The sequence below is a fragment of the Wyeomyia smithii genome, chromosome 2 (assembly GCF_029784165.1).
Source record: "Wyeomyia smithii strain HCP4-BCI-WySm-NY-G18 chromosome 2, ASM2978416v1, whole genome shotgun sequence".
Lineage (NCBI taxonomy): Eukaryota > Metazoa > Arthropoda > Insecta > Diptera > Culicidae > Wyeomyia > Wyeomyia smithii.
The window spans coordinates 31,491,022-31,518,360 of NC_073695.1; the positions used below are offsets into that span (position 1 = coordinate 31,491,022).

A 27,339-nucleotide genomic window follows, 5' to 3' on the forward strand; every position below is an offset into this window, starting at 1 on the left:
CAATGCTGAACTGAACCATGCAAAATATTTAAAAACAACCTCACAATAATAAAAAAATATATGGAAAAATTTAGGAATCGAACAGAATTGAAAAAAGTGCAAAAGAGTGGGTTCGTAGCTGAAAAAAGTCATTTTTTCATAAATCACGTTTGGGCAACCTGAGAACAATTTTTTAGAAAGTCGAAATGTTCTACAAAAATGCTATAAATAACATTATCTTTCATTTTAGGGCTGAGCACCTTGACTTTTTCAACATCGATTTTTTTTTGGGACACCCTAATGAGCAGGTTCTTGTTGCTTAAGTGAGTCATTACAGTATTGTAAAACTTTTCTAATCATCAACGCTGAAAGTCACTACCAGCATAGACTGAAGAAACATAGATATCCAAGTTGGAATTTGCTGCATATAATCTCAAGGCAACACTATGAACTTGCCATCTGTAGGTCGTTGGGTGAACTAAAGAATATACACACGGAAAAATATCATGGTACTTATTATGTCAGTGGTGAGCTTGACCAGATTTGCACACCCAGTAAAATATCATGTTACTTTCCACCGAATTTGTACGGCGGTTTTCAGTCGACTATCGTACATGGTCTAGATGACTTGCAATTTCAATTTATTACAACAACACTAAAAAGCAAATCTCGCGTAATTTTACAATCAAATTGGCAAAAGGTGACAAAGAGAAAAAAAAATTACATTCTTCTTATTTGCTGAACTATAAAAAAGTGCAGAAAATATTAAAGTTCACAGAAGAGGTTAGTAATGTTTTTTGCTTAGCTCGTCTAGTGAATGTTATTCAGCTGTATTTCGGCAAAAAAGTAAAAGTGGTTGCCAACCCCTTGGTCCGCGGCCGGCAAGGGGGCCGCGAGGCTCATTTAAGGGGGCCGCAAGGCTCTTGGTAAATTTGGCAGGTAGTTCAAATTTCTTTTTAGGTATCTCTGTCAAACCGGATTTTAAACTCTTCTGCGTATTAGGACCAGACCGTGAAAAAAGTTAAACTTGCAGAACGATAAAACTGAAAAATGCACGCCCGTATTGCAAAACTTGTATCTGAAATTCTTTCGGGGGGCCGCGAAGCCTTGTGTGCTTCGCAAAGGGCCGCGAAACTTTTTGTGTTTGGCAAAAGGGGCCGCGGAGCCGAAAAGGTTGGGAACCACTGATATAGACCATATAGATTATTCTGTTAAAAAACACCGCACAAATCTGACCAAGCCTAACAAAATAGAAATTACCTTAATATTTTTCTGTGTGTGCACATGAAATGTAGTTCACCCAACCGCCATCATACTCGGAGGGGTGCCACATTTTTGTTGCCCGTATTGTTGGTTGAGTTGGATATCTATGTTTCAATAATCTAATCTACCAGGCATGCCAATGGTACTGTCTTTTTTACTGTCTTCTAAGGGTTTTTTTTCCTGTTGCTGTTTGTTAGTGCAACAGCGCATCACAAAAGGAAACGAAGAATGTACTCCGTGTTTCGCTTCAGCATTATTTGGAGGATGTCTTTGGGATTGTGAATGAAGAAAAGAGAAAAAGCTGTTTTTTATACAGACGTTCGTGCCGCACTACACAACCAGCGCGTTTCGATAACAGCCCGCATCCACCGGAGACATTTTCTCTCTCTTTTTTTTATTTGCCTTTGCCTTATAGATGTCGTGTGAGGGCTGTTAAATAACGCTGTGGGAAGAAGAATCTTAAGGACTGCGCGGCTTCTACAGACAGGCTTCGTACAAAGAAAAGCAAACTCGGCAATAGAGCGGCTGTGCACTGAAGGATTTGTGTATCGCATACCGAATGTTATATACCACCACACATGCTATCGTCGACATGGGGATAAGGTTAACAGTATCCCATGTAAATGACTGTTTGGGATTGATGTACCATCTTGAATATACAACAACTCAGTCAATTCTGCTTATCGTAAAAAACAATAACGGCGCTGGCTACATCCGCTCGATTAGGAGAGAAAGATAGGAAGTGTAACAATCGTTGTTGCCGGAGACTAAGTTTACCTCTGCATCTTTAACAACTGTTACTAAAAGGGTACGTTTGTCACCGTGGTAAGTGACGACGATTTTGAAACTTGTATTCTACCCTAGATGCTTTAATAACTCTACTGCTTTTTTTTACCGAGCTTTGTTAGTTACTCTCCTGACGAGTATCGGCAATTATAATTGCTTAGAGGAGTGTACAGTTGAATCTCTCTATTACGACTTTTTTTTAATGACCAATCTCTCTATAGCGACATTCTCAATGACCCCATCTGTTTCACATACACAAGAATTCTTTGTTTTATTGCGACATTTCTCTATTATGACGTTCCCTTGAGATAATATGAAGCGATTCGGCTGTATTTAACGGTCAATTTCTGATTCGTTTGTCAAAGCGGACTCTGTGATCTTGCGGCTAGTTACGAGTCCCCCTAACCTTATATTGTTAAAATTGAATTGAAATGAACAAATCTTCATTAACCTATCGGTTCCATCGTTTCAGTGTCGAGAAAATGCTTTGAAATTTAAGTTCGAAAAAATCTTACAATTTTCCACCTATACACCTGTTCCGGCATCTTGACACTATTGGACAACAGAGCATCCGAGCATCCGAAGAAAGCCCGGTTCCGGACGGCCGACGACCCTGAGCGACAAGAAGCCCCAAAGGATACTGAAGTGGAAGATCGAGGGAAACGTAGCTAAACTTAGCTTAGCTGTACATATCAATGGTTGCTACTCTGTGATGGGTCTGAGCCACTCAAGATGCACAATGAATCAACTGAAAGAACGACTGGGAGTGGTAATTCCTTTTCACTGTGCATCATTCAATGACCCGATTTTTTATAGACCAATAACGGCGCCGGCCACGTCCTTACAGTCAGGTGGTGATATCGTCGGTTTGGTACAACACCGGCACAACTCAAAAGTTTTTTATTTTGCAGTCAAATAATGCCAAATATGATTGAGTTTTATTCCACAAAGACTTGTTTAAAAATTTACAAAAAACTGTTTTTAAAGTTGATGCGTCTTTGGATTTCAAATCAAAAACATGCTCCAAAAATAGTAAAAAAGAGATTTGATCGAGGGAAAAGTAGCTAAGCAGTGAAAAAGTACGTGGCGAACATGGACATACATGCAGGAAGCGGCAGTCCCGTCCACTGGTCTCGGAGCTGCAGGCAATGGCGCAGCAGCAGCGCCTGAATAATAATAAGATGGTCAAGTCAATTTTCTGGTAAACGACAAGGACTGGCAGGGCACTTCGCACACACCAAGTTCCTCAAGATGGACCTGCTGTGACTAACAATCAGCGAGAATGGAATATCAAAACCACTTGTTTTCCGCTCTGGACTAACCGTGAACGGGGAAATTTATAGTATGAAATGCCTGTTGAAAGTTGCGTCGTTCATCAAGAAATACTCTACGGTCGAAGACGCTGTGTTTTGGCCGGATCTGGCGTCGGCCCAATACTCGAATCGATCGTTGGAGGAGATGGAGCGGCTGAATATTGATGTGGCACCCAAAATGGTGATCCCACCCAACGTCCCCAAGTTGCGTCCCATTGAAGATTTCTGCACACCTAAAGCGTAAGATCTACTCCAACAATTTTGTCGCGAAACTGATGAGGAATTGGTAAATAAAATGAAGAAAAAAAAACTCAAAAACATCCTACACGCATGTTTTTGTCTGCCATGGCGAATGTACCGGTTAACTGCCGGAAGGCCGCTCGCAGGGGCGTAGAATTATTTTCAAGAAAGCTAGCATAATTATTTTCCATGGGAAATTTATCAAACTCAATTATCTGTCTTACTTTTTTTACCGCAAACGTTAATAATTTCAAGTTTCTTAAAAAAAAATAAGTAACTATTTCTTGTTTTTAAATTGAAATTTAGTATTTATTTTCGATTTTTTTTAATCAAAAATTTGTTCTATACAACCAACGGTTTCTGAACTACAATAATTTGAATAAAACCTGTGCCAAAATGTGCCCTTTTAGAAACTCATGGGATTAAAAAATCTCCATCTGTGAAAAATGCTCAGTTTGCTAAGCCGAATCCTACGTGTGCAAAGTTTCATTCAACTAAAAAAAAGTCGATATTCGACCATAGGTCATTTGGGGCGATTTTCCGCATATGCAAATTTCTAGAGTAAGATGGACAAAGTACATTTCATGGAATAATTGTAGAACTTTTATACCATAAAGCAATGGAGACACATGGTCGTTCAGAAGAAATACGTTGGAAGAGTTTATTAGCAAACTTTTCATCTGTAATAATTCCCAATTCGCAATGTTCAGAAGAGTTTCGGGGAAATACATTGTCTATCTAAGTACTTGAATTTGGAGAGATCTGAAATGACCGTTTTTTGTTAAACCGTTTTAAGTTTTTTCAAAAATATTTTCTTCAGCGCAGGATCTTCATAAATAATTTTCCAAGACCTATCCTTTGACAACTTGTTTATTGTGGTTTTAAAACTAATTATTTTTTGTGGTTTTAAAACTAAATATTTCAAATTCTACTCCAGATAAAAAAGTACATTGGTAAGTTTTAAGTTTCTCTAAAATACTGAAATCCAGAAAAGAGAAAAGTTAATGGCGGGTATCTGTTCCATTATCGCAGGCTTAATGAAGTCATTGAGAACTAATCTTTTTCAGGAAGATACTATGCAAAATAAAAAATTATCATGCAAGAAATTAAAGCTCTTGGACATCATTTACCCCCCAGACGATAAAAGGACAAGCCTTACGAGTATAGAACAATTACCCTAAATTTACATTTTAAAGTTATCGTTTAATCATTTACAATTTTGTTTTTGACGTTATCTTGAATAGCATTATCTAGCGTTATCTGTATAGCAGGATACAGTAGCAAGAAACGGCGCATTAAAAGCTGTGAGTAGTGCAATAAATAATCACGTTTTCACTCCATATACTAGTTTAATTTTACTTCTGTTTGCAAGAACTACTTTCATGATATTTTATTTATTGCAAGTTTTATACCACATTCACCTGAACGAAAAATCGTCAAAGTTTTGCGTAAGAAAAATTATACTCCATATTTCAGTAGAAATAAAAGCGAAGAAGTAAACCAAGCTGAATATGCCAATAATATATGCGACCTGCCAAAACCGTCTCGACTACCCTACCAAACACAACCAAAACGAAAAACAAAAAGCGAAGAGTTCTGGTTGCATTTCGAAAGTTTTTTTTCCGGATAATCAACGCCAGCCGGCCAGCCAGCATGCGGCCCCAGTGTGTGCTTCTTGACGTGGAGCTAAAAACCCAACGTTAGTTGTGAAGGACTTGAATCGGAAGGGTAACACAAAACCATAATCCAGAAACCTGTTTAATTCCGAAAACCTTGCCATTTGTACTTCGGAGTAGGATAGAGTTTTGAAAAATGATATATTGCGAATGTGAAGGGAAAAACGACGAAATTGGGTAGATGGCCATCATGCATTGCTCTCAGAAGGCTCCTCAGTATTATTGCAATATTTTTAACGCCGTTTTGAATTCCGATCGACAGCAAAACTTCTGAGAGAACACTTAAGTTGTGAATAAAATCGATACCTCCGAGCGCTAGGTCATGATCATTCACCTTAAATTTTTGTCGCAAGTTCGCAGTAAAACAGGCGGTAACATCCTGCGAAATGTTTCTTACGCCACGACAAGTCGCATGTCAGTGTGTGCCAAAATTGAGAGAGACTGAAATTCGCACCCCGTAGCGTAGCCGCAACCGACGCCGCTGAGCAAACAGTTCGTAAAAGCCTGCATCATAAACGGCAAACACAACACACGAAAAGTAACGCGCAAACGGCGTTGATGAAAATCATTAACACGGAAACGAAGTAACGTAATGATGGTGTAGCAGTGAAGCACTTTTCTGATTACGATGACACTTCTATTTTTTGCGATAAGGAAAATAATTTCACAGGAGTCTGACACTGCACAACTTGAGAAAAAAAAACTCAGTTACACTTACCACCACAGTACGCCTTCGGTGTCGGATGACTGTAAAACGGTAGGGAGCTCAACTTGAACCTTGTACACGAACCGCACTCACAAAGACTACTGAACTCAACACGCGAAAAATGTGGCGTTAAATGTGGTTTGAGCACGCCGGTACTCACTCTGCCGATTGAGCGGTTTTCGTTATCTGCTACTACTATAAAAGCAACCCGAGTAGACAACGTCACCACTGGCAAAGGTAAACGTTTCGTATCGCTCGCGGTGCTGTAAGTTACTGTAAACCGCTGCGGCATCGTTCATTCGACCGAATTTGGCCACGTTCATTTCGACAAAACTCGTTGTGAAATACAACGTCTGTGACTGGGAATTGTATGAATCAGCACTTTTTTTTGGATTGTCGGTTCGATGTTGTTGGGCGCATACTTCGTTCGTTGGAATGTTCTAGATGCTACATGAGCAAAGGGTAATAAAAAGCGATGACGGTAACTTTTATTGCTTAAACAACGTACGGAAAGAGCACGCAAAACGATCACATGGGCAAAATATTCTCTATTATTCATGTTACTTGTATGCGAACTAATCAGCACAGCAATATGATGTGGTTATCGTAAATGCGTAATAAATTTTCGCTGCTGTAATTTTCAACAATATTGCTAAGCTTTTTGAGAAGATAGCCCTTTTTGCATTTTTTTTTATTGCATTCGTTATTATCAAATAGTTTTAATCACGTTGTTGGAATTTTTTTTTCCAAAGTATTGTAAATATTTGTTGAACCCTCTGACCTTTCTATGCTTTTGTATTATTTAGGGACCATTTGCATTATTCTTATTTGTGGAGTTAATTCAATGAAGTTTCGAGGCGAATGACCAACACATGGTTAAAACCTCGTTGAAATAATAAATAAATGAATAAATAAATTCAATAAAGTCTAGACTTTAGTTGCAACTAAATATCAAGACAAAATCGGTTTGAATAGACTCAAACTGGGATCAGCAGCGACAAAGTAACCAAAACTTGTGAATCCAGTAAAAATGAAAGCGGAGCACGCTTTGAAAATGCTGGATGCACCTAAGAACAGAAAACATGGGAAAAACTCATTATTTTAGAGTGTTTGACGTGAAGCTCCAAGTGTACCGGGGTAGCGCGTAATTAATTTAGTATGAAACAGGCATTCATTTCAGATGAACGCTTAGCTGAAGCTTGGTCGTTTAATGAGCAACCCGCCTCAGTAATTTACGATTGGCTGAGGCGGCGGAGGATTTTGATTTTGAGTAGTGTAATTAAATTCTCTAGTCTCTAGAATAATGTCATCAATATTTATAATGCGAATCTTGTTATTGCAGAGGGAGTACTCGAAATCCCATGCATGAGGTTCGTACAAAACACACTGGATGCCATGTTTTTCCAGGAGCAAACAGCGATCAAGAACATAACTTCTGTAATCAACAAACAATCATGTAAGTTGATTTTTAATCGTGTTACTTTATCTCTTAAGTCAAACAGGAGCAGTAAGACTTCATTGCTTACAGAATTATTAAAAAAACACATCACGGCCATCATAGATGTCTTCATCACTTGTGAAACAATTGCGTGCTTCTAATTCACTCTTTGGACGACACGGCGGATACAACACATTTATTCAAGGTATGGATCAGAATTTTTAACTCTTATAACATAGGAAGATGGACTAACAAAAGTTTCTCTCTAAAAATATTGACAAAATCATCAGTTTTAAATTATAAATTTATAAATACGATAATCGACAATACGGATTACGCTGCAAAGGTTTTTCTAGCTGTTGGTGGGTTGTGGGATCCTAGATTGGTGATACTTTGATTTGCAATGTCTGCCATCAAAGTAGCACAAATTAACATCCAACACAAACGAACAGCAGCCATGAATCTTTGCAGAATAATTCAAACAGGTACTGCCAACATTGCGTTGGTCCAAGAACCTTACTTTAAACATGGAAACTTCTATGTTGGTAATCTAATAAATCCTAACTTTGATATTTTTAGCAAAAGTGGAATGAACAATCCTCGAATTATGCCACGCGCATGCATACTCATAAATAAAATAATAAATGCTACTCTTGTCTCCAATTTAACTACTAGAAAATGAAAATTTACCTTTAATTGTGGGCACTGATGCAAACGCCCATCATATAATTTGGGGTAGTTCAAATATAAATCCCAGGGGCTCTGACCTGATGGAGTATCTTTGTTCTACGAATTTGAATATTTTAAATATAGGAAATGCTCCAACTTTTTCAAGTCAATGTTATTAATGAAGTGAACAATTGGCGGGTTCCTAACGAAGAATCATTGGCTGATCATAGATTTATATTCTTTGAGCATCTAAATGATTGTTTAGAGGTAACTCGTTTCAGGAATCCAAAAAATACAGATTGGGACGCCTATGTCGACGCTCTAGCGTCGAATTTCACGGGTATGAATCTGTTTTGGAAAGCCCACATGATCTAGACGATGCTGTTGAAATCACAACATCCTACATCATGGAGGCTTATGAAGAAAGTTGTCCCTCACGTACAATAAAATCAACACGAGGCACGTCCTGGTGGAATACTGAACTTGCAAAATTACGCAAGAATTGCAGAAGGGCTTGGAACAGACGCCGTACAGAGGGAATCATTGCTTTTAAAACAGCTCGGAAAGTCTATAAAAAAGCTCTGAAATCCTCTGAACGACGGGGTTGGAAAAACCACTGCACAAACATTTCTAGTGTGAATGAAACTAGCAGACCTAATAAAGTTTTAGCGAAATCTAAGGACTTTCAAATTAACTCGATAAAGAATGAAGATGGAAATTTTAGTACAAATGATGGAGAGGTTCTAGAAAACCTCTTTAGAATACATTTTCCGGGGTGCTTAGAGCTGGAACAATATGACGTTCCCGATCACTTTTCTGTTCCTTCGGACACATGGGTGATAGCTCGTCGGCTGATAACAATCGAGTCAATAAAATGGGCTTTGGATAGTTTTTTGCCATATAAGACTCCTGGAGCTGATGGAATATACCCATGTTTGCTCCAGAGAGGTTTCCAACATTTAAAAAATATTTTAAAGCAGATTTTGACTTGCAGCCTTGCTACAGGATACATTCCAAAATCCTGGTGAGAAATAAAAGTCAAATTTATTCCAAAGGGGGGACGTGCTTCATATGACGAAGCAAAAAGCTTTAGGCCAATCAGCTTGAGCTCGTTCTTCCTCAAATGTTTGGAGAGAATTATCGATCATATCCGTAATGAAATTTTGTCCAGACGACCTCTTCATGAAATGCAACATGCGTATCAAAGAGGAAAGTCTACAATTACTCTCTTACACCGTGTTATCCATGATATAGAAAAGGCCTTTTCACGGAAGCAATCCTGTTTATGAGTTTTCTTAGATATTGAGGGAGCTTTTGACAGTGTTCCATTCAATGCTATAGTTGATGCGGCACACTTTCATGAAATACCCTCATTTATCGTGACGTGGATACATGAGATGCTAAAAAATCGTTATTTGAACTCATCGCTAAGAGGAACGTTCATAAGAAAACAATGCATCAAAGGATGTCCCCAGGGAGGCGTTTTGTCACCTCTGCTGTGAAATCTCGTAGCGGACGGTCTGTTACGAAAACTAAATAACTTAGGATTTCCCTCCTATGGCTTCGCTGATGATTATCTTGTTATGATTACTGGAATGTGTATAAGCACAATTTTTAACCTGATGCAACAGGCTCTAAAGGAAACTGAAAAGTGGTGTCGTGAAGTTGGGCTCTCTGTAAATCCCAATAAAACATCACTTGTATTGTTCACTAAAAAAAGGAGAATCACTGAAGCTCGTCCACTTCGCTTCTTTGACTCTGAGGTCTGTGTGACAGATCAAGTTAAACACCTTGGAGTAATACTAGACTCTAAACTTAACTGGTCTGCTCACATCGATTTTAGAATCAAAAAGGCATGCATGGCCTTTGGACAATGTAGACGAACAATTGGTAAAAGCTGGGGTCTTAAACCTAAATACATTTACTGGATTTATACTGCAATAATAAGACCCATACTAGCGTACGGATGTCTCGTATGGTGGCAAAAGGGAGAGCTGAGTAGCATTCAGACAAAGTTAAACCATCTACAGCGGATGTGTCTAATGTCATTGTCTGGTGCATTCTCTACAACACCCACTGCTGCTTTAGAAGCTCTTTTTGGTATAAAACCGTTGCAAGTTTTCTTGAAACAGGAAGCCTACTCATGTGCATACCGGTTACAAGCAATTGAATTTTGCTACTATGATATCGATAATAACAATTCCCATTCACGTGTGTGGTCACACATGCTCTCGTGGGACCAACTTATAGTTGCTCCAAGTGATATGACTCTTCCTGTGAGTTTTCCTTGTGGTGATTTCAGTACCTCTTTACCTGTGCGTAATGATTGGATATCAGGCCGCATAGAAAGAGAAATTTCGGATCATATTGTTATTTATACGGATGGATCTCTGCTTGAAGAAAAAGCTGGAGCCGGAGTTTACTCGAGTGAACTAAGATTGCAACAATCTTTTTCATTGGGTATCTACTGCACAGTCTTCCAAGCTGAAATCTTTGCTATTATTTGTGGAGTGCTGGCAGCCCTCCAACAAAAGGTAATTGGGCAAATAATCTATATTTGTTCTGATAGTCAAGCTGCTGTCCAAGCACTTGGTTCTCACAACTCTAGGTCGAAGCTAGTCATTGCGTGTCGCACTTGTCTATAAGAACTTAGCATCATGAATACTGTTAATCTTCTTTGGGTCCCTGGACACTCTAACATTGCTGGCAACGAATGGGCAGACGAGCTTGCCCGAAGTGATGCATCAAATAATTTTGTGGGTCCTGAGCCCGCGGTACCTATTCCTGAGTCTTGGATAAAACAAAAGATCTGCTTTTGGGCTTTATCTGAGCATAACAGGTTGTGGACAAATCTTGACTCCTGTCGCCAAACAAAATTGTATTTACCAAGCTTATCTGTAAAAGTTAGTAACTATCTTTTGAATTTATCAAAAAAGAACTGCAGTGTGCTGATAAGAGTTCTAACTGGCCACTGTAGTTTGAACTATCATTTAGCAAGCATGCATCGTTCGAATACTTTTGGTTGCGACCTCTGTGAGGGCGATTATGGGTCTTCTTTTCATTTAGTATGTAGTTGTCCCAGACTTGCCCAACTGCGTTACAGGATTTTCGGTCGTCATCTCATAAATGAATCTGAATATAGATCTCTTGATTTGAAAAATATCCTTCAGTTCATTCTCAATTGCGGGAAAGAACTCTAGTGCCTTCTAAATTTTTGCTGGGACTAGGACTAGGAAGACGAACTTTATGGTTTGTCACTGATAATTCCTAGAACATAAATATCCCATGCTTTTTCTATGTTTTCAATCCTTTCTTTATCCTTTTCCTCTTCTACTCTTAATACTTCCTTCTTCTTCTATCTCTTTTTTCCCTTTTTGTCAGGTAAATGATGAGAAGGTTCCTGCGGTTAGACACAAATCCTCCACATGTGAGGGGAACGTGCCGTAATAAGCCATGGCTTTTTAGCCGACCTACCTGATACCTGATACCTGAAGAACAGAAAACATGGGAAAAACTCATTATTTTAGAGTGTTTGACGTGAAGCTCCAAGTGTACCGGGGTAGCGCGTAATTAATTTAGTATGAAACAGGCATTCATTTCAGATGAACGCTTAGCTGAAGCTTGGTCGTTTAATGAGCAACCCGCCTCAGTAATTTACGATTGGCTGAGGCGGCGGAGGATTTTGATTTTGAGTAGTGTAATTAAATTCTCTAGTGCTAAACCAGAATAATCTCTAGCGAGTCGCTTCGGGGTTTATAGGTAACAGAAAGTAATCATCTGCGAATGATGTTCATCATATCCGTAGACTGCTGCTTGTGTATTCGATTAAGATATTTTTTTATTTCATTATCTCTAAAACTTTATTCGCTTTTAGTCTAACGATTAAATGAATATTTATATGGCAGTTTCTAAGAATTGATATGAGATTCGATTGCACAGAAAATGTAGCAGCGCTTCCTCGAAGAAAAATGACTTTAACCTCAAAAACTGGAGACAGTGTGAAGAACTTTTACGTATATTTAGATGTTGTTACAAAAACTTCAACAGAAGGTTATGAGATGATGTGGGTTTATTGTAGCGCTTTATAACTAAAAAATCTCACATTGTAGACTTATCAGAGGTCTAGACTTTACCAGCAGGGTCGCTACGTTTTTTGATGAAGTTGGCGTATTTGATTACTTTCCAGTGTACGACTTTCCAGCCATACTACTTTTCGAAGCTTCATTTGCCACGGTCTATCATCGTTGGCTTTTCTAACCTAATAAACACCGCAGCCGTTCAACGGAAACATGCTTCGTGAGTACCGGCTCAGGTTACTATTAGTGATTCAGTTTCTACAAAAATTTTAATAACTAGCGCAATATTTAGAACGATCAACGTACGAGTATGATGATATATGGGAAAAAACTTCCACACCCATAACGATAAACAACAAAGTTAATTTTCCCTGTGTAAAAGTGTAAAGGAAGTGTAAAATTCTGTTCGAACCGCTTGCAAAACTGCAAACGAAACGTTGTGAGTTTCGCAATTGAATATAATTGAAAATTTTTTAAGCTATTGGTTATCCAAATAATTTCACTACAATATTTAACAAAAGCACAACAAAAAGCTTCTTTTATGTTCAACCGGATGTAAACAATTTAAATTATCTCAGTGATCACCCCCACAGCCACTTTCAGTGTGATTCTCGTTTCCATATTTCGCACAGGAAATCGCTGCCGGCACTATTGAAAATTGGAATTCTATTGTGAATCGACTGACATGTGGCGGGAGTTTTCAATCAAGCAGGGGTCGTCGGATTGTACTTAACGTCAGCCGATAGCCGGTGGCCAAAAATACGAGTGCTAGACTGCGCTATTTGCGCGGTTTCAGCCAAACCCGGCAGGGGCGACTTCGATAGAAAACCAAAACCTGTTCGCAGCCATTTATAGTTAATTGAATCAAAAACCGTCGTCGGTCAGTCAGTCGGGGTCTGCTTTAATATGGCCATCAGTCGTACTGGTCACCTCCACTAATAGGCGGTTGGAGCGAATGATTGCATTTCGGTCTGGGTTCAATTAGTTCCGATTGAACACACCAATAAAATCATCGAACAATTGGCTGCCCGTTTAGTCACTGTGAAAGAAACTGGGTAGAAGATTTTTGTTAGTAAGAATAACCTGGGTTCATGGAATGTAGATGTTCGCTTGGGAGAAAATATGTGACGCTTCCTATCGCTGCGAAGGATAGGAAATTCTCACTCCAACCGCAATCGATAGCAATTAAATAAGTTGGCCTCCACAATGGTGACTTGTTTAAATTTAGTTTCTCCGTTGGTCTTCCAAAAGACCGCACGATGTCTGTCCTGCCGACAGACTATGATCGTCACTAATGGGGAATCGAGAATTGGATCGGAATAGTTCAGTACGGGACGACAATTTGGAGCCAGACTGCCGGTACCCGAACTTTGATTGTTTAATTGATTGAAATAACGGTGGTGAATCGCACAGTTGTCGGTAATTGCTTCTAAAATATGCACCTACGTAGGTAGATGATTGCTGTAGCCTTCACTATTTCTTGGATGGTTTATGGATAACCAGAAGTATATAAATATACTAATAAATGTCAAACATATTAACACGAAACGGCCAACATATCAAAAGGATTTCGAATAAAAAAAAAAAACAAATGAAATACGTACGTACAAATCATACAGAATAACGTTTCGTATCGACGTAACTAATTTCGATTTCATCGGACGTGACGTATTTTTTATGTTTTGGAATTTTTTTGGATACCATTTTTATCAGTTTTACTAGCATTTAATTCGACGACAACAACAAAACTCCGCATTTGAAATTAATAATTTCGGTATTGTCATTCGTTTTTTTTTTTTTTTCTGGTGATTTTGAACATCGCATATAGGAGTATTTCAGTCAAAAACCTGGCCAAAATACGAAAAAAATAATTCAAGTGTTTCTCGTGCTATTGATCCTTTTTGGATTCTCTGATACTTACTACTTTATCTGCAGGCCAACTTAAAATTATCTGAGTTGTTCACAAACTACAGTAACTATCATAACCTTGATATTAGTTAGAGCTCATGAATAAGTCACAAATTGTTGTACGAAAACTATGAACTTCCACTCATGTTATTATAACTTTACAGTGATTCTTGAGTGTAAATTTAATATGGGCTGTAACAACAGAGGTATGTTGAGTGAATTTGTATCGGTAATGTGTTGTATAAGTTGAAAAAACTTGTTCAAAACAAGGCATTGCCATACACGTGTTTTCAAGTTTCTTTAGACCAACAAATTTTTCACAAAAAAAGGATTTTTGTTTGTGTTCCCAGCAAGTCCCAGCAAAAATTCACCCACCATTGTAAAAGTTATGTGTTTCTCAGTAAGTACCAGAAGAAAATCTGCTCTATGCTCACCCATTCATAATTGCGATCAATGCGAAGTTAGAGCATTCAGATTTGCTGAATTTTTGTGTTTATTGAATGAGTGCATTTATCATGCCTTTGTCATACATGGATTGTAAAAATTTTATTAGTTTCTTCAGATTTTGTGATAACTTGCTATGACCATTCGATTAATAAAAAGTTCCTGATTCTGGAGGAAAAACTTAAAGAAACCCTCAAATGTTACCACAAAAGATCAAAACAATGATCGAGTGGCAAAGTCTTACAAAAAAAAACCAAATTCCTCCAAGAAGCGCTGGATCTTAAGATGTCAACAGAGTCGCTTCAAAAGTTAGTTTATGTAAAATTGACAGCTTCAAAATATGGCAAAATTGGTATAGAATAACCATAATGCTGTCGGAAGCTTCACATTGATGTCGTCCAAGCATAGCATTGATGGCAGTGATGGAAGCAAGAGACGTAAATCGCAAATGCTAAGAGAATTGTACAACTGGATGAGTTGAGTTACGCAGTTCCCTTGACTCAATGATCTACTGGGGGCACTGCGGTTTTTTTTTTTTTTTTAGGGGGGATTTGTTAGTAGCTTAAGTATTTATGATAAATATTAGTAAATTATGAGTATGTGTGTCCAATCACAAATGGTGACTTCTCAACACTGTTAGAAATTTGTAATTTTAATTGTTAGGGTTTGTTTGCTTTCGCAATTAGGACTTATCATTCGTAGGGATTTAAACCTACTTGTCAGAAAAGGGGAAGAAAACTTACAACTAACTTAATTGCTAACTTATTGGCTATAAAGAGAGCTTATCGTAGCAATTGAGGATTGCAACGATTTTTGTCGAAAATTGTTAATAATTTTATTTGACATAGCTTCTAATGGTTCAACACCAGTAAGTCTATGTAATTCGAGTGTACCAAACCAAGGAGGACGCTTCAAAATCATTTTCAGAATTTTATTCTGAATCCTTTGGAGCATTTTCTTCCTTGTTGAACAGCAACTTGACCAGATCGGTACAGCATAAAGCATTGCTGGTCTAAAAATTTGTTTGTAAATCAAAAGTTTGTTCTTTAAACAAAGTTTAGAATTCCTGTTAATAAGAAGATATAAACATCTCGTATATTTGATGCACTTGGCTTGTATACTCTCAATGTGCTCTTTGAAAATAAGTTTTTTATCATAAATTAGTCCCAAGTACTTAACCTTGTCGGACCAACTTAAAATAACCCCATTCATCTTGACAACGTGATTATTGTTTGGCTTGAGGAAAGAAGCCCTAGGCTTATGAGGAAAAATTATCATTTGAGTTTTAGAAGCATTGGGAGAGATTTTCCACTTTTGCAAGTAGGAAGAAAAAATATCTAAACTTTTCTGCAATCGACTGCATATGACACAAAGGCTTTTTCCTTTTACGGAAATGCTTGTGTCGTCGCAGAACAATGACTTTGTGCATCCTGGAGGCAAATCAGGAAGATCTGAAGTGAATATGTTGTACAGGACTGGACCCAAGACTGAACCTTGAGGTACACCTGCTCTGACAGGAAATCTATCAGATTTTGAATTCTGATAGACAACCTGCAGAGTTCGATCAGTAAGATAATTTTTTAAAATTTTGATTAGGAAAATTGGAAAATTAAAAGTTTGCAATTTCGCAATCAAACCTTTATGCCAAACACTGTCGAATGCTTTTTCTATGTCTAAAAGAGCAGCTCCAGTGGAATAACCTTCAGATTTGTTAGCTCGTATCATATTAGTAACTCTGAGCAATTGATGAGTTGTGGAATGCCCATGGCGAAATCCAAACTGTTCATTTGCAAAAATTGAATTTTCGTTGATGTGTGACATCATTCTGTTAAGAATAATTCTCTCAAACAGTTTACTTATTGAAGAAAGCAAACTGATTGGTCGATAACTTGAAACTTCAGCTGGGTTCTTATCCGGTTTTAAAATTGGAGTAATTTTTGCATTTTTCCATAATTTGGGAAAATATGCAATTTTGAAGCAGCAATTGAAAATTTTCACTAAAAATTCCATTGTGCTCTCAGGGAGATGTTTGATTAGTATATTAAAGATTCCATCGTCACCAGGTGCTTTCATATTTTTGAAATTTTTAATAATTGATTTAATCTCATTCAAGTTAGTTTCAATTATTTCTGCAGGTAAAAAATTCTGGGAAGAAATTAAATCAAATTGACGTGTGACTTCATTTTCAATTGGACTCACAAAATTCAAATTTGAGTTATGAACACTCTCAAACTGCTGAGCAAGTCTTTGAGCCTTTTGTTCATTGGATACAAGAAAACGTTCACCATCTTTTAAAACTGGAATAGGCTTTGAAGGTTTCTTAAGAATCTTCGACAGCTTCCAAAATGGTTTTGAATATGGTTTCAATTTTTCAACTTTAGTCTCAAAATTTTGATTTCTCAGAAGAGTAAATCTATGTTTAATCTCTTTCTGTAAATCTTTATAAATAGTTTTAAAAACAGGGTCACGAGAACGTTGATATTGACGTCTGCGGACATTTTTCAAACGAATTAGAAGTTGAAGATTTTCGTCAATTATTGATGAATCAAATTTCACTTGAGCCTTTGGGACAGAATAATTCCTGGCATCAACAATTGCACATTTTAATGCTTCCAAAGCGGAATCAATATTCACTTCGTTTTGCAAATCAAGCTCATTATTGAAATTTCTCTCAATATGAGTTTTGTATCTTTCCCAATTAGCCTTGTTATAATTAAAAACAGAGCTCATAGGGTTTAAAACTGATTCATGTGATAAAGAAAAAGTTATTGGAAGATGGTCAGAATCAAAGTCAGCATGTGTGATCAAATCACTACATACATGACTTTGATCTGTTAGCACCAAATCAATTGTTGAAGGGTTTCTTACAGAAGAAAAGCATGTAGGACTATTCGGAGACAAAATAGAATAGTATCCTGAAGAACAATCATTGAATAAAATTTTGCCATTGGAATTACTTTGAGAATTATTCCATGAACGATGTTTAGCGTTAAAATCGCCGATTATGAAAAATTTCGAACGATTTCTGGTGAGTTTTTGTAAATCACCTTTAAAATAATTTTTGAGCTCGCGTGTGCATTGAAATGGTAAATATGCTGCGGCAATAAATAAAATCCCAAGTTCAGTTTGAACTTCAATTCCCAAAGTTTCAATAACTTTCGTCTCAAGATGGGGAAGAGCACGATGTTTGATTCGGCGATGAATAACAATTGCAACTCCACCGCCGGAACCCTGAATCCTATCATATCTATGAACCACGTAATTGGGATCATATTTTAATTTTATGTTAGGTTTCAAAAATGTTTCAGTAATAATTGCAATATGCACATTATTTACTGTTAAAAAATTAAAAAGCTCATTCTCATCGGCCTTCAATGAGCGAGCATTCCAATTTAATATTTTAATTGTTTTATTTAAAATCATTGCTAAATTTTAAATTAGAAACAATTTTAATAGTAAAATTTGTGCCTATTTGAATGGCTTCAAACATTGATTTTGCCTGCAACATGGCGTTCATAAGATCGAACATTGCCTGTTGCAAAAAAGAAAGTTTACCTGCCGTAATAGGCCCCAGGCAGTTGACATTAGAAAAAATATTTTCGGCAGCAATATTAGCTGGAGTAATAGGTGTACAATTATTTTCTAGCGTGTTTTGCTTACCCATATTAACGGTCATTTTCGAACTACCAACACTAGGCGGTATAATGTTCGAACTACCTGTAACCTGTGCATAAGTTAAACGGGTATGCAAAGGAGTAGGTAAACTATGCGTCACTGGTACGCTTGGAGAATTTTGTTTTGAAGTTGGTTTTAATTGAGAAATTGAATTTTGTTTACCTTGCCTTGCCTTAACAATTGCTAAACGGACTGGGCATTGATAAAAATTTGACATATGGTTGCCGTTACAATTCGCACAGCGAAAATTTTTACTCTCTTTCACAGGACATGTGTCCTTTTTGTGAGAAGAGTCTCCACAATTAAGACATTTTTGGTCCATGTTACAGAATTTGGAACCATGGCCATAACGTTGGCAAGTACGGCATTGGGTGATATGCTTTTCACCTCCACCATACTTCCTATAAATTTCCCACTTTACACGCACATTATACAATGCATGTGCTTTTTCAAAAAATTTTAAGTTGTTAACCTCATTGCGGTTAAAATGAATTAAATAATTAACAAGGGAAATTCCAGTTCTCTGACTGTTTTCGCCTCGTGATTTTTGTTTCATTAGAATTACTTGGGTAGGGGCTATGCCAAGTAATTCTGTTAAAGTAAGTTTGATCTCATCAACGGTTTGATCGTTGGTGAGACCTTTCAAGACAACCTTGAACGGCTTGGCGTTCTTGGTGTCATATGTAAAAAATTTGTACATCTTGTCAGTTAAATACTGAACAAGACGATCACGACCCTTTACTGAGTCGGCTAATAAGCGGCATTCACCTCTACGGCCAATTTGATAGGTAACTTTAACGTCAGAAACAAACGTTGAAAGTTCCTTTTTGAATATATTAAATTCAGAAGAAATAGTTACCACAATAGGTGGAACTTTCTCCTTTTTTAAAGATTTTATATTTTGTATAGTTTCATTATTGGTAACTTCCATTTCACCAGCTTCTTGCTCAGGCAAAATATCAAAAGGATTGTCACTACAGACACTCGATGTGTCAGAAAGAGATGCCTCTCTTTTCCTCCCCGCAGCGATGCGAGGTTTCTTTTTCCGTCCAGCCATTTCAGGTGATACGAAAAAAGTTAAAACAAATGTTAAATTTAAAAGTAGGTAGTCTTGAGAAAGACTGATGGGAAATAACTTTCAGGTAGTCTTTAAAAGACACACTGACAAAACACAAACTTTGAAGCTATAGGCAGTCAAAGACCAGTCCACAAGCAACCGAAAAAACGTCTGATCTGTAGGACAGTTCAAGACGCACTGGGGACACTGCGGTTTCCAACATTATTAGGACCATATCAGACGATCCTTTGAAAGTAATTTAAAAGACACTTTAAAAGTAGCAGATAGGGTAATCGCTCCTATATTCATCTCAGTACCAATATTCATCTCATCACGCCTTTTTGTTCACTTTATCGTCAAATTTTACCATATTTTCAACGCAAAACTTTCAACCACTTGACAAAATTGAGGAGCGAATAGATTTGCTTTCAAAATTTGTAGAAATTTGATGGTAAATTGGAGAAATGAGAGAAATAAGATGAATATAGGTGCACCTTGCTGTTGAGATGAATAATGGAGCGATTAGCCTAATAGATATTATTGACAAAAAAGTATTCACCTGAACAAGCTCTCACTATATTCGTACTTTTTTAGAATTGCAGAGCAATAGCAGAGGAAAGTTGATATATCACTGCTAGGTGATTAGATCTTGATGAAATCTTGTTAATAAGTTTTCATGTCTAAATATGAAGCTTAATAGTGATAAAACCACGTTAAGACACATTTGCTACCTGAAAACTCATTAAAATAATTTTGGCCAGGTTTTTGTTCTACGTACTTCTATGAAAAAGGTCTCAGACATACCGTTTTGAATCAAACTTCGAACAGTCTCATACTTCGAACACTTCACAATAAAAATCGAATTATTATAAAAGCAAAGCCTTGGTGCTACATTCCGATTCGGAACTTGACCTTGTTTTTTTTTTATACACAGACTTCGCAGCCAACTGTTAAGTGTACAGGACAATTGCGGGACTAGCGCTACGGTCCTATTTACACTAACAGTCTCTCCCAAGCCGAGACTCGAACCTACGACGACTGGCTTGTTAGGTCAGCATCGTACCTCGAGACCATCTGGGAGGACCAATTATTATAGCTAGTTTAGTAAAAAGCATGGTTATTGTATACCATTTCGTTCCATGCAATGTCCTTCACCCAGTAATGTATAGTTCTTTACTGTAGGGTTATTTCTGGGGAATCAGCAGGCGTTGAAAAAAGTGACAGTCAGTATTTAGACGGTTTGCTTATCTATCCCTTAGCGATTACGTTGCAGTGTTCGGAGTTTGACTCAAAGCCGATTGCTAAATCTGTATAAATAGCACTCAATTTAATCTGTATAAATAGCACTCAATTGCGACAACAATAAAACAACCAAAGATCGATGAGAAAATTCATTTTTCGTGGATTTTCAAGTGCAAAAAGTTACATCATTGCTTAAGGGTTCGAAATTTGATGCAGTACGGTAGATGAACGACTTTGTCACAAAACGTTGATCTTACCTCTCCCCTCCCTCATGTAACAGTTCATAACGCTAATGAAAAACAACATGTTGAGAAAACGGCGATTTAATATTATCCGTGAATTTTCGGATTTCCAGCAATTACATCCAGAACCAATGACCATAACAGTTTCATGACACCACAAGTTTATCGTTGAGAACAAAAAACCATGGCTGGAATTGGTTTTACGTTATATAATTTAAAAAAAAAGACAAAATGGGACAAAATATGCGGGTACATTTCAAAAGTACTCGCATATTTTGTCCCATCACATATAAATTAAACCAGCAATCGGCAGTATCATTGGCAACGTAGATTTTACTACAGAAAAACAACATTAGTCTAGTTAATTAAATGACATACTTCTATATGCCTAAAATAATCCGATATACACTAATCTGGAGCAAAATTATATGTTCGCAGTTTGTATCACTATGCAGTGGGACTGTAATGCGGGTACTTTCAATATGGGTCAAACACAACTTGGTATTTTTTCCGTGTTTTTCCATACAAAAGTATCAATTTTAATTTTTCTCTGGAAAATATGATAACAATTAAGTCGATTCCCGATGATGACTCAAAAGTGACTAAAATCAGTATGGGACAGTTATGAGGGTACCTGCAGATTCGATTCATTGGCTGGATTTATCATTAGCGATATATCTACTCAATGTTTACAATTTGACACTAAAAATCTTTACCACATGCTAGATGCGCCAAATCCTACAGTATATCGAGACGTCGCAAAATCCAACACCGGCAGCGGGGTTGACAGCAGTAAACAGTACGACTTCACTTTCACTGCTATTCCCAGTAGTGCCCGGGTATATGTAGTTTTCCGGTTATTATGCACACCAGCAAGCAGCGCAATTGCATCACTCTCCGTTCGTGCTTTTCTTCAGTCAGACGTCCGAAACTGACCAACGTACCACCAAGGCAGCATTGAGTAGCCGGGAGTCGTGTTCGACTTACTTACGCTTCGGTGCGTGGTTTGAATTTCAGGCTGCGCACAATTAAACATCACCACAGACGAGGTTGCAGGGTAGTAGGCAGGATTTTTTTATTCACTGCAGTGAAGTCTTGGATTATTTATCATTATTATAGCATCATTTGCATGTTGCTAAAATAAGTCAAATGTTAAAAAGAACTAAGCTTAACAACTTTTTGTTGACATAAGTGCACAGGTTCGCCACATAATATGTTTCTACTCTTGTGGAAATTTTAATCATGTAGGAAGTAGTTCCTGGTATGCATTCAGTTGATGTTCTCAACATTGATCGTAATTAATCGTAGATAACAATTAAAAATTTTAACAACAAATAAATGTTCCTAAACTAAACGACCCAGATTGTTTCGTTTCAGAAATTAATCCTGAAACAACCGAGTTATCTTTTGCTACATAGTATCAGGAACGACAAAATTTCGTAAGTCGTGCCTTGTTTGTGCATCGTGTACCAAAAATCGCATCCCACGCTCGACGATTTTGGATAGCAGGATCGAAAACAAACAGTTTTTTGTATTTCTTTCGCTCTCCCACTCGCAGTAGTGAAAAATGAAAATCCTACCCGCCTGAGACATAGCCGTGCTGACATGTGATTTTTAGAGGGGAATAATTAAACTGCAGTCCCCCTTCTTTATGGTGGTAGAAAAGGAACAGCGTTAACAGGAAAAAAGCTCAATTTACGTTCTAATTGATCTAAAATATTTGAAGGGAAAATTTGTTCAACATATTCTCTCATCAGCTTCACAAATTGCTCGCGACCAATCCGGTGATTGATGTGAGAAACCTGCAATCGTGGTAAACAGTAAAAAATTTCCAAACAGCTGATTAATCAGCTTAATCCGAAAACTTGAAAAGATTGAGGGTAAAACCCCCGAACAAAAATCCTGCGTACGGCTGCGGCGAGAGATGACATTTCTCGCGAGTGCAAGCTCACTTGTGAAACACTCTGGCCGAACACTACCACTAATTTTAGAACAGTCTCTTACCGACTGCACAGGTAACAAAACATAGGCCAGCTGGTCGATTACGATCCGTACACATTTCTGCAGAGGAGCGAGTAGATTTTGCCTCCATGAATGCAACATGCGGCGGCGCTGGTTAAAAAAGAACCATTCTTAGAAAAGACGTGTCCATTTTTGGCATAAAATCCAAACCCACCTTTTAAGACCGAAACTAGTTACGAATGGAAACTACATGGTATGTAAGCTAAGTAAAAGCGGAATACCTACCCGTAAACGTTGCATGTAGCTAGATATCATCCGAACTATTCCGAAGCGAGACGAATTAGGCCTAATCAGCAAGCCTATACCTTAAACACTGACAACTTTCTTGAATCCCTTTACCGCGGTAACTCCTGATTAGAGCCGCATCAGGGCAATTTAATTGCGTTCGCTTTTTGCACACGAGCGAAAGTATGGAATTACACAACCACTAAAAGCGCACCGAAAGATCAAAACAACTATTTTCGAGAGCCCTGTTTTTCGCTGATAGATTCAACGGTATGCACGCACTTCTTTCGAGATCTTCCATACAATCGCACACACTGTACCGGTTGTTCGTCGTACATCAAGCGTCGAAGTAGGTGGCAGCTGCAGTGGGTGGTTCAGCGGCGGGAGAAAGTAGGAGGGCACATTTCGACGTGCTGCAAGTTGAAAGTTTCCACTGCTGCAGTCGATGCAAATGTTACGCATTACAAAATCTCACACTCTCCACAAGATGCCCACTGTTAAGAAACAAGATTAATGGGAAAGCTGCAGTCGAAACTTCACAATTCTGCAAGGTTTTTTTTTTGCCCAAATGAACTGATCGCTTCACGGCGATGGAGTGAAGTTAAAATAATGTGTCTGCCGCTCAGTGCACGACTACCACAGCATAATTTCTTTTGTATGTTCGCTCCCAAAGCACCGGTTCCCTAAACAGTGAGATCTCAGTAGGACAACCGAATTGAACAACCGCTCAGCGGAGATGATGAACTGAAACTGATGAATCGGCACAAGGCAGTCGTATTAAACCACTAAAGAGAGGTAGTCGATAGTGTTGCCATGCTGCCGCAAATTAATCGATCTCAATTTCATAGAATATTAAAATTCAATTATTCGTTAATTAGAAATCATCAATATATTCGTTAGTACCTATATTCTGAGATTTTCCAATCAAGTTCAACAAGTTGTCTGAAGGTTCTATTTATGCTGGCAGTTTGTAAAATCAATCAAACCAATCAACTCTAATCAATAAAATCAATTCCACAACCGGTTAGAAACAGTTTCAAAGTACTTATGAAAATTACGCTTATCCTTCGCAAACCACATGTCATTTTTTTTCTCACGGTCACTCCATTTCAAGTGAGACAGAGATCATGTTTTGAAGCGCTTGAAAACCCATTGATAGACTTTCCCGAGCTACCCACTCCGGCTAGCAAAGCTGAATACCGTCACCACCACTGCAGCAGCCGGCATAGATGATTTGTAAAGAAAAACCCATCAGTTCGGGGTTTTTCTTTACAAGCCGCGTTATCATCAGGTGCTATTTCGTATCATACACACTATCTGCGTCCACCAATTGCATTACACCAAACAACAGCAAAATTTATAGTACAAGCAATTTAAAGCGCATTGAATGTTCCACACAATTTACACGTGAAGAAAATTAGCTACAAGCAAAGCAGTAGAACACCAGTTGCTTGGGGGGAAACACTTTCCACTGCGCGAACAAAAAGAATGCCGGAACTTTTCACACTTTTATCTGGTCGAAATTTAGCAAACTCGCTTATAATACGCGTACAATTTTAAAATAACCACTGTAGACGAATAAACGCGAGCGCAATCTAATCGTTATCTGAGCTGATGTTTTTACCTTTTTGGCAGCAGGAATAGCTGACTGACGCTGAGAGTGTGCGTGCGTCTCACGCTGGAAACTACTGTCAAACCAAGGGTCCACCGATGGTTGAAATTTCTTCGAGCGTTTTCTAACCATTCGACTCAATTCTAACCTGTTCGCAGCGAAATATTCAAATTATCGGATAAAATGCAAATGGTGTTTGCCTCATTTTTTCTTCGTGATCCTTTTAAAAAAGAAAAAAAAAGAATTTTTTTACACAGACCATTCTGCCAATACCTTATGCACTCGGGCATATTATATCAACGAACCATGGCTTATAATGGTTGGTATGAACACTGTTTACCACAATTTTAGCAACTTGAATAAATAAATATATATATATATATATATATATATATATATATATATATATATATATATATATATATATATATATATATATATATATATATATATATATATATATATATATATATATATATATATATATATATATATATATATATATATATATATATATATATATATATATATATATATATATATATATATATATATATATGGTCGTTCTAAAAACAGTCTGTACCAGGGATGTTACGGATGTGATTTTTAAGCATTGTAATGCGGATATTTTGCTTCAATATCTGCGTGACATCTCGTGATGCATGATGCGGTTTCAGATTCATTGCGTGATTTTCGTGTTGAACACTCTAAAATAATTATTCAAATTAAATTGCTCTTGCGGGTCCATGTTAATCATATAGAGCTGTCACTGTTGCCTACCCAACAGATGATTAATACATATGCAACTGCTCTATAGAATTCTGCATTTGGTTCTGTATTCTGCCGCTTCAAGCATAACTGTCCCATATTCTATGCAAACCTCATGGACGCTGGGACAGTTATACTTGAAGCGGCAGTATTGGTGTGATGCATTAGTGTTAGTGAGATAGTTTTCTTTGTTAGCTCTAAGAATTTTCTGTTAGCTGTAAGAATCTGGAACAAAAAATAAATAAACAGAGACGAATTCTACGCACACTATCTCAGATTGCAATGGTGCTAATGTTCGTGAGATCTTGCTTGGAGAACTCTATAGTGGCGGAATCAGACCGACGGGAAACAAGTGAAGTAAAAAAAAATCACAAATACAAAACGTGATTACTCTGACCATTGATTAACATCTGCGAAATAGAATGGATATTATATATTTTATTTGCAATATATTTTTTCAGAAAATTCCTGCCTCATTGTGTATTTCCATGTTTTCGTTAAAATCTAATTACATGCTATAATGCTATCCAACAATTTATGAAATTACTGGAACCTATGAAATAACTTCCATAGTCGCTATCCGATTAATTTTACTAACATTATTTATTCAAAACGAACACATCACCTATCACATGATTTAGATAAGCAAACAGTGTATGTCCTCGATACTGTCAGGAAACAATTCCTGGGGGACCGCAGCTTACCAAACTTTGTTTTACTTTTTCCACATCGATATTCTTGCTAGCACATAAAGTTTCCAGAAATTGTTCAAACTCCTCGAAATCCAGTGTTGATTTGCTGTGAAACGACGTTATTTCAAAATAAGGATATGGATCAACAGGTTCAGTCCATCAATGACCTACCTGAACGAAAAGAATTGCACACCCGTCTCGGTAAGAGTGAACGGGCGATCTTTCCCAACCAGAAGCGCTTGTTGCATCCAAGCGTCGCTTTGAGACAATAGAATACGTTGGCCGTCACCTTGGAAGGAGTTTAGTGCTGGTCGATACTTGGCGAATGATGTGAACATGGCTTCCAACGAGGGCAGTTCTGGAGCTGCGGTTTTCGGTAGTTTATCCATTTTAAATATTTTCTTCACTGGAAATTTTGTTAGAAGACAAAACAGAACATTCTCCCGCTGTATGCTTTGCTGTTAATGGTTATTTGTCGTTACCATGACATGTTGGAAACTAGGTTGAATACAACGACGGTCGAAATAGCGCGGGTGATTATGAGTCGACGCGGTCGACGCATAAATAACTGCAGACTACCAAGTAAACAATGAACTATAAACAGATAGGAATAAATGTAGAATCGTTATTCAAGCGTGAATATATGTATTTTTTTATTTGGAACTTGATGTTCTAAAAAATGCAAATGTTGGGGGTTAGAAGAATGAAATATAAATATATCATGAGATACTTGAATGCGGTTATTTGAGCTCAACTGCAATATTTGAATAGTATACATTTGAATTTAAATAATAAATTGACAAAATAATTGCAAATTTTAAATGTTCAAAACCAAATATTATGCCAACAAGAATGCAAATATTTCTGTTCTGGTATACAAATCCACGTAAGCTAGAAGCTTTGCTGTGCAAAAGCTTAGCGTAAATTGTATACAACTGTGTTGCTGAGAAGTGATTTCATGAACTTGAGACCAATATCACTGATTTTCGGAAATTTAAAAGATTAATAGTTAGTAATGGTTTCCATGCCTAATGACCTACCCAAGTAACCCAAGGGTCGGATAAAAGTAGATTCCAGAGCCTAATCAGCCAAGCTAACGATCATAAATAGTATTCTTATCCGTTCAATTTTATTTTATCCGCGATATTATGTAGCCGAGGTGATATCCGATGACAGCTTTTACTGTCGCTGAGTAGCAAAAGAGTTTCTTCGTGTCGATGCGTGCTTGCTGCTACTCAGGGGAATGCATGAAGAAGAAAGAGTATCTCGAAAGCGTGTGTGTAAAAGACTTGAGAAGCGTAGCATA

The 27,339-nt window shown here is 37.5% G+C and overlaps 2 protein-coding genes across 7 annotated transcripts in view; both read right to left on the bottom strand.

The window, feature by feature from the left end:
* LOC129722551 (zinc transporter foi) overlaps positions 1-24,579 on the bottom strand; it is a 46,569-nt gene extending 21,990 nt beyond the window's left edge. The window contains exons 1-2 of one of the 6 annotated variants that reach the window (XM_055676072.1): positions 24,387-24,579; positions 22,962-23,163 (exon numbers count right to left, since the gene is read on the bottom strand). The gene's annotated coding sequence lies outside the window, so the exon portion shown is untranslated. Of the gene's footprint in view, positions 1-5,975; positions 6,126-22,961; positions 23,456-24,271 lie in introns of those variants that run through there. The other 5 variants (XM_055676071.1, XM_055676069.1, XM_055676070.1 and 2 more) reach the window with 5 other exon arrangements.
* Positions 24,580-25,862: 1,283 nt separating this feature from the next.
* Positions 25,863-26,483, bottom strand: LOC129725980 (tubulin polymerization-promoting protein homolog). The gene is made up of 2 exons (XM_055682478.1): positions 26,205-26,483; positions 25,863-26,139 (listed from the first exon to the last, which is right to left on the bottom strand). The coding sequence occupies exons 1-2, from the start codon at positions 26,420-26,422 to the stop codon at positions 26,013-26,015; spliced, it is 345 nt and encodes a 114-aa protein (XP_055538453.1). The 5' UTR covers positions 26,423-26,483; the 3' UTR covers positions 25,863-26,012.
* Positions 26,484-27,339: the final 856 nt, after the last annotated feature.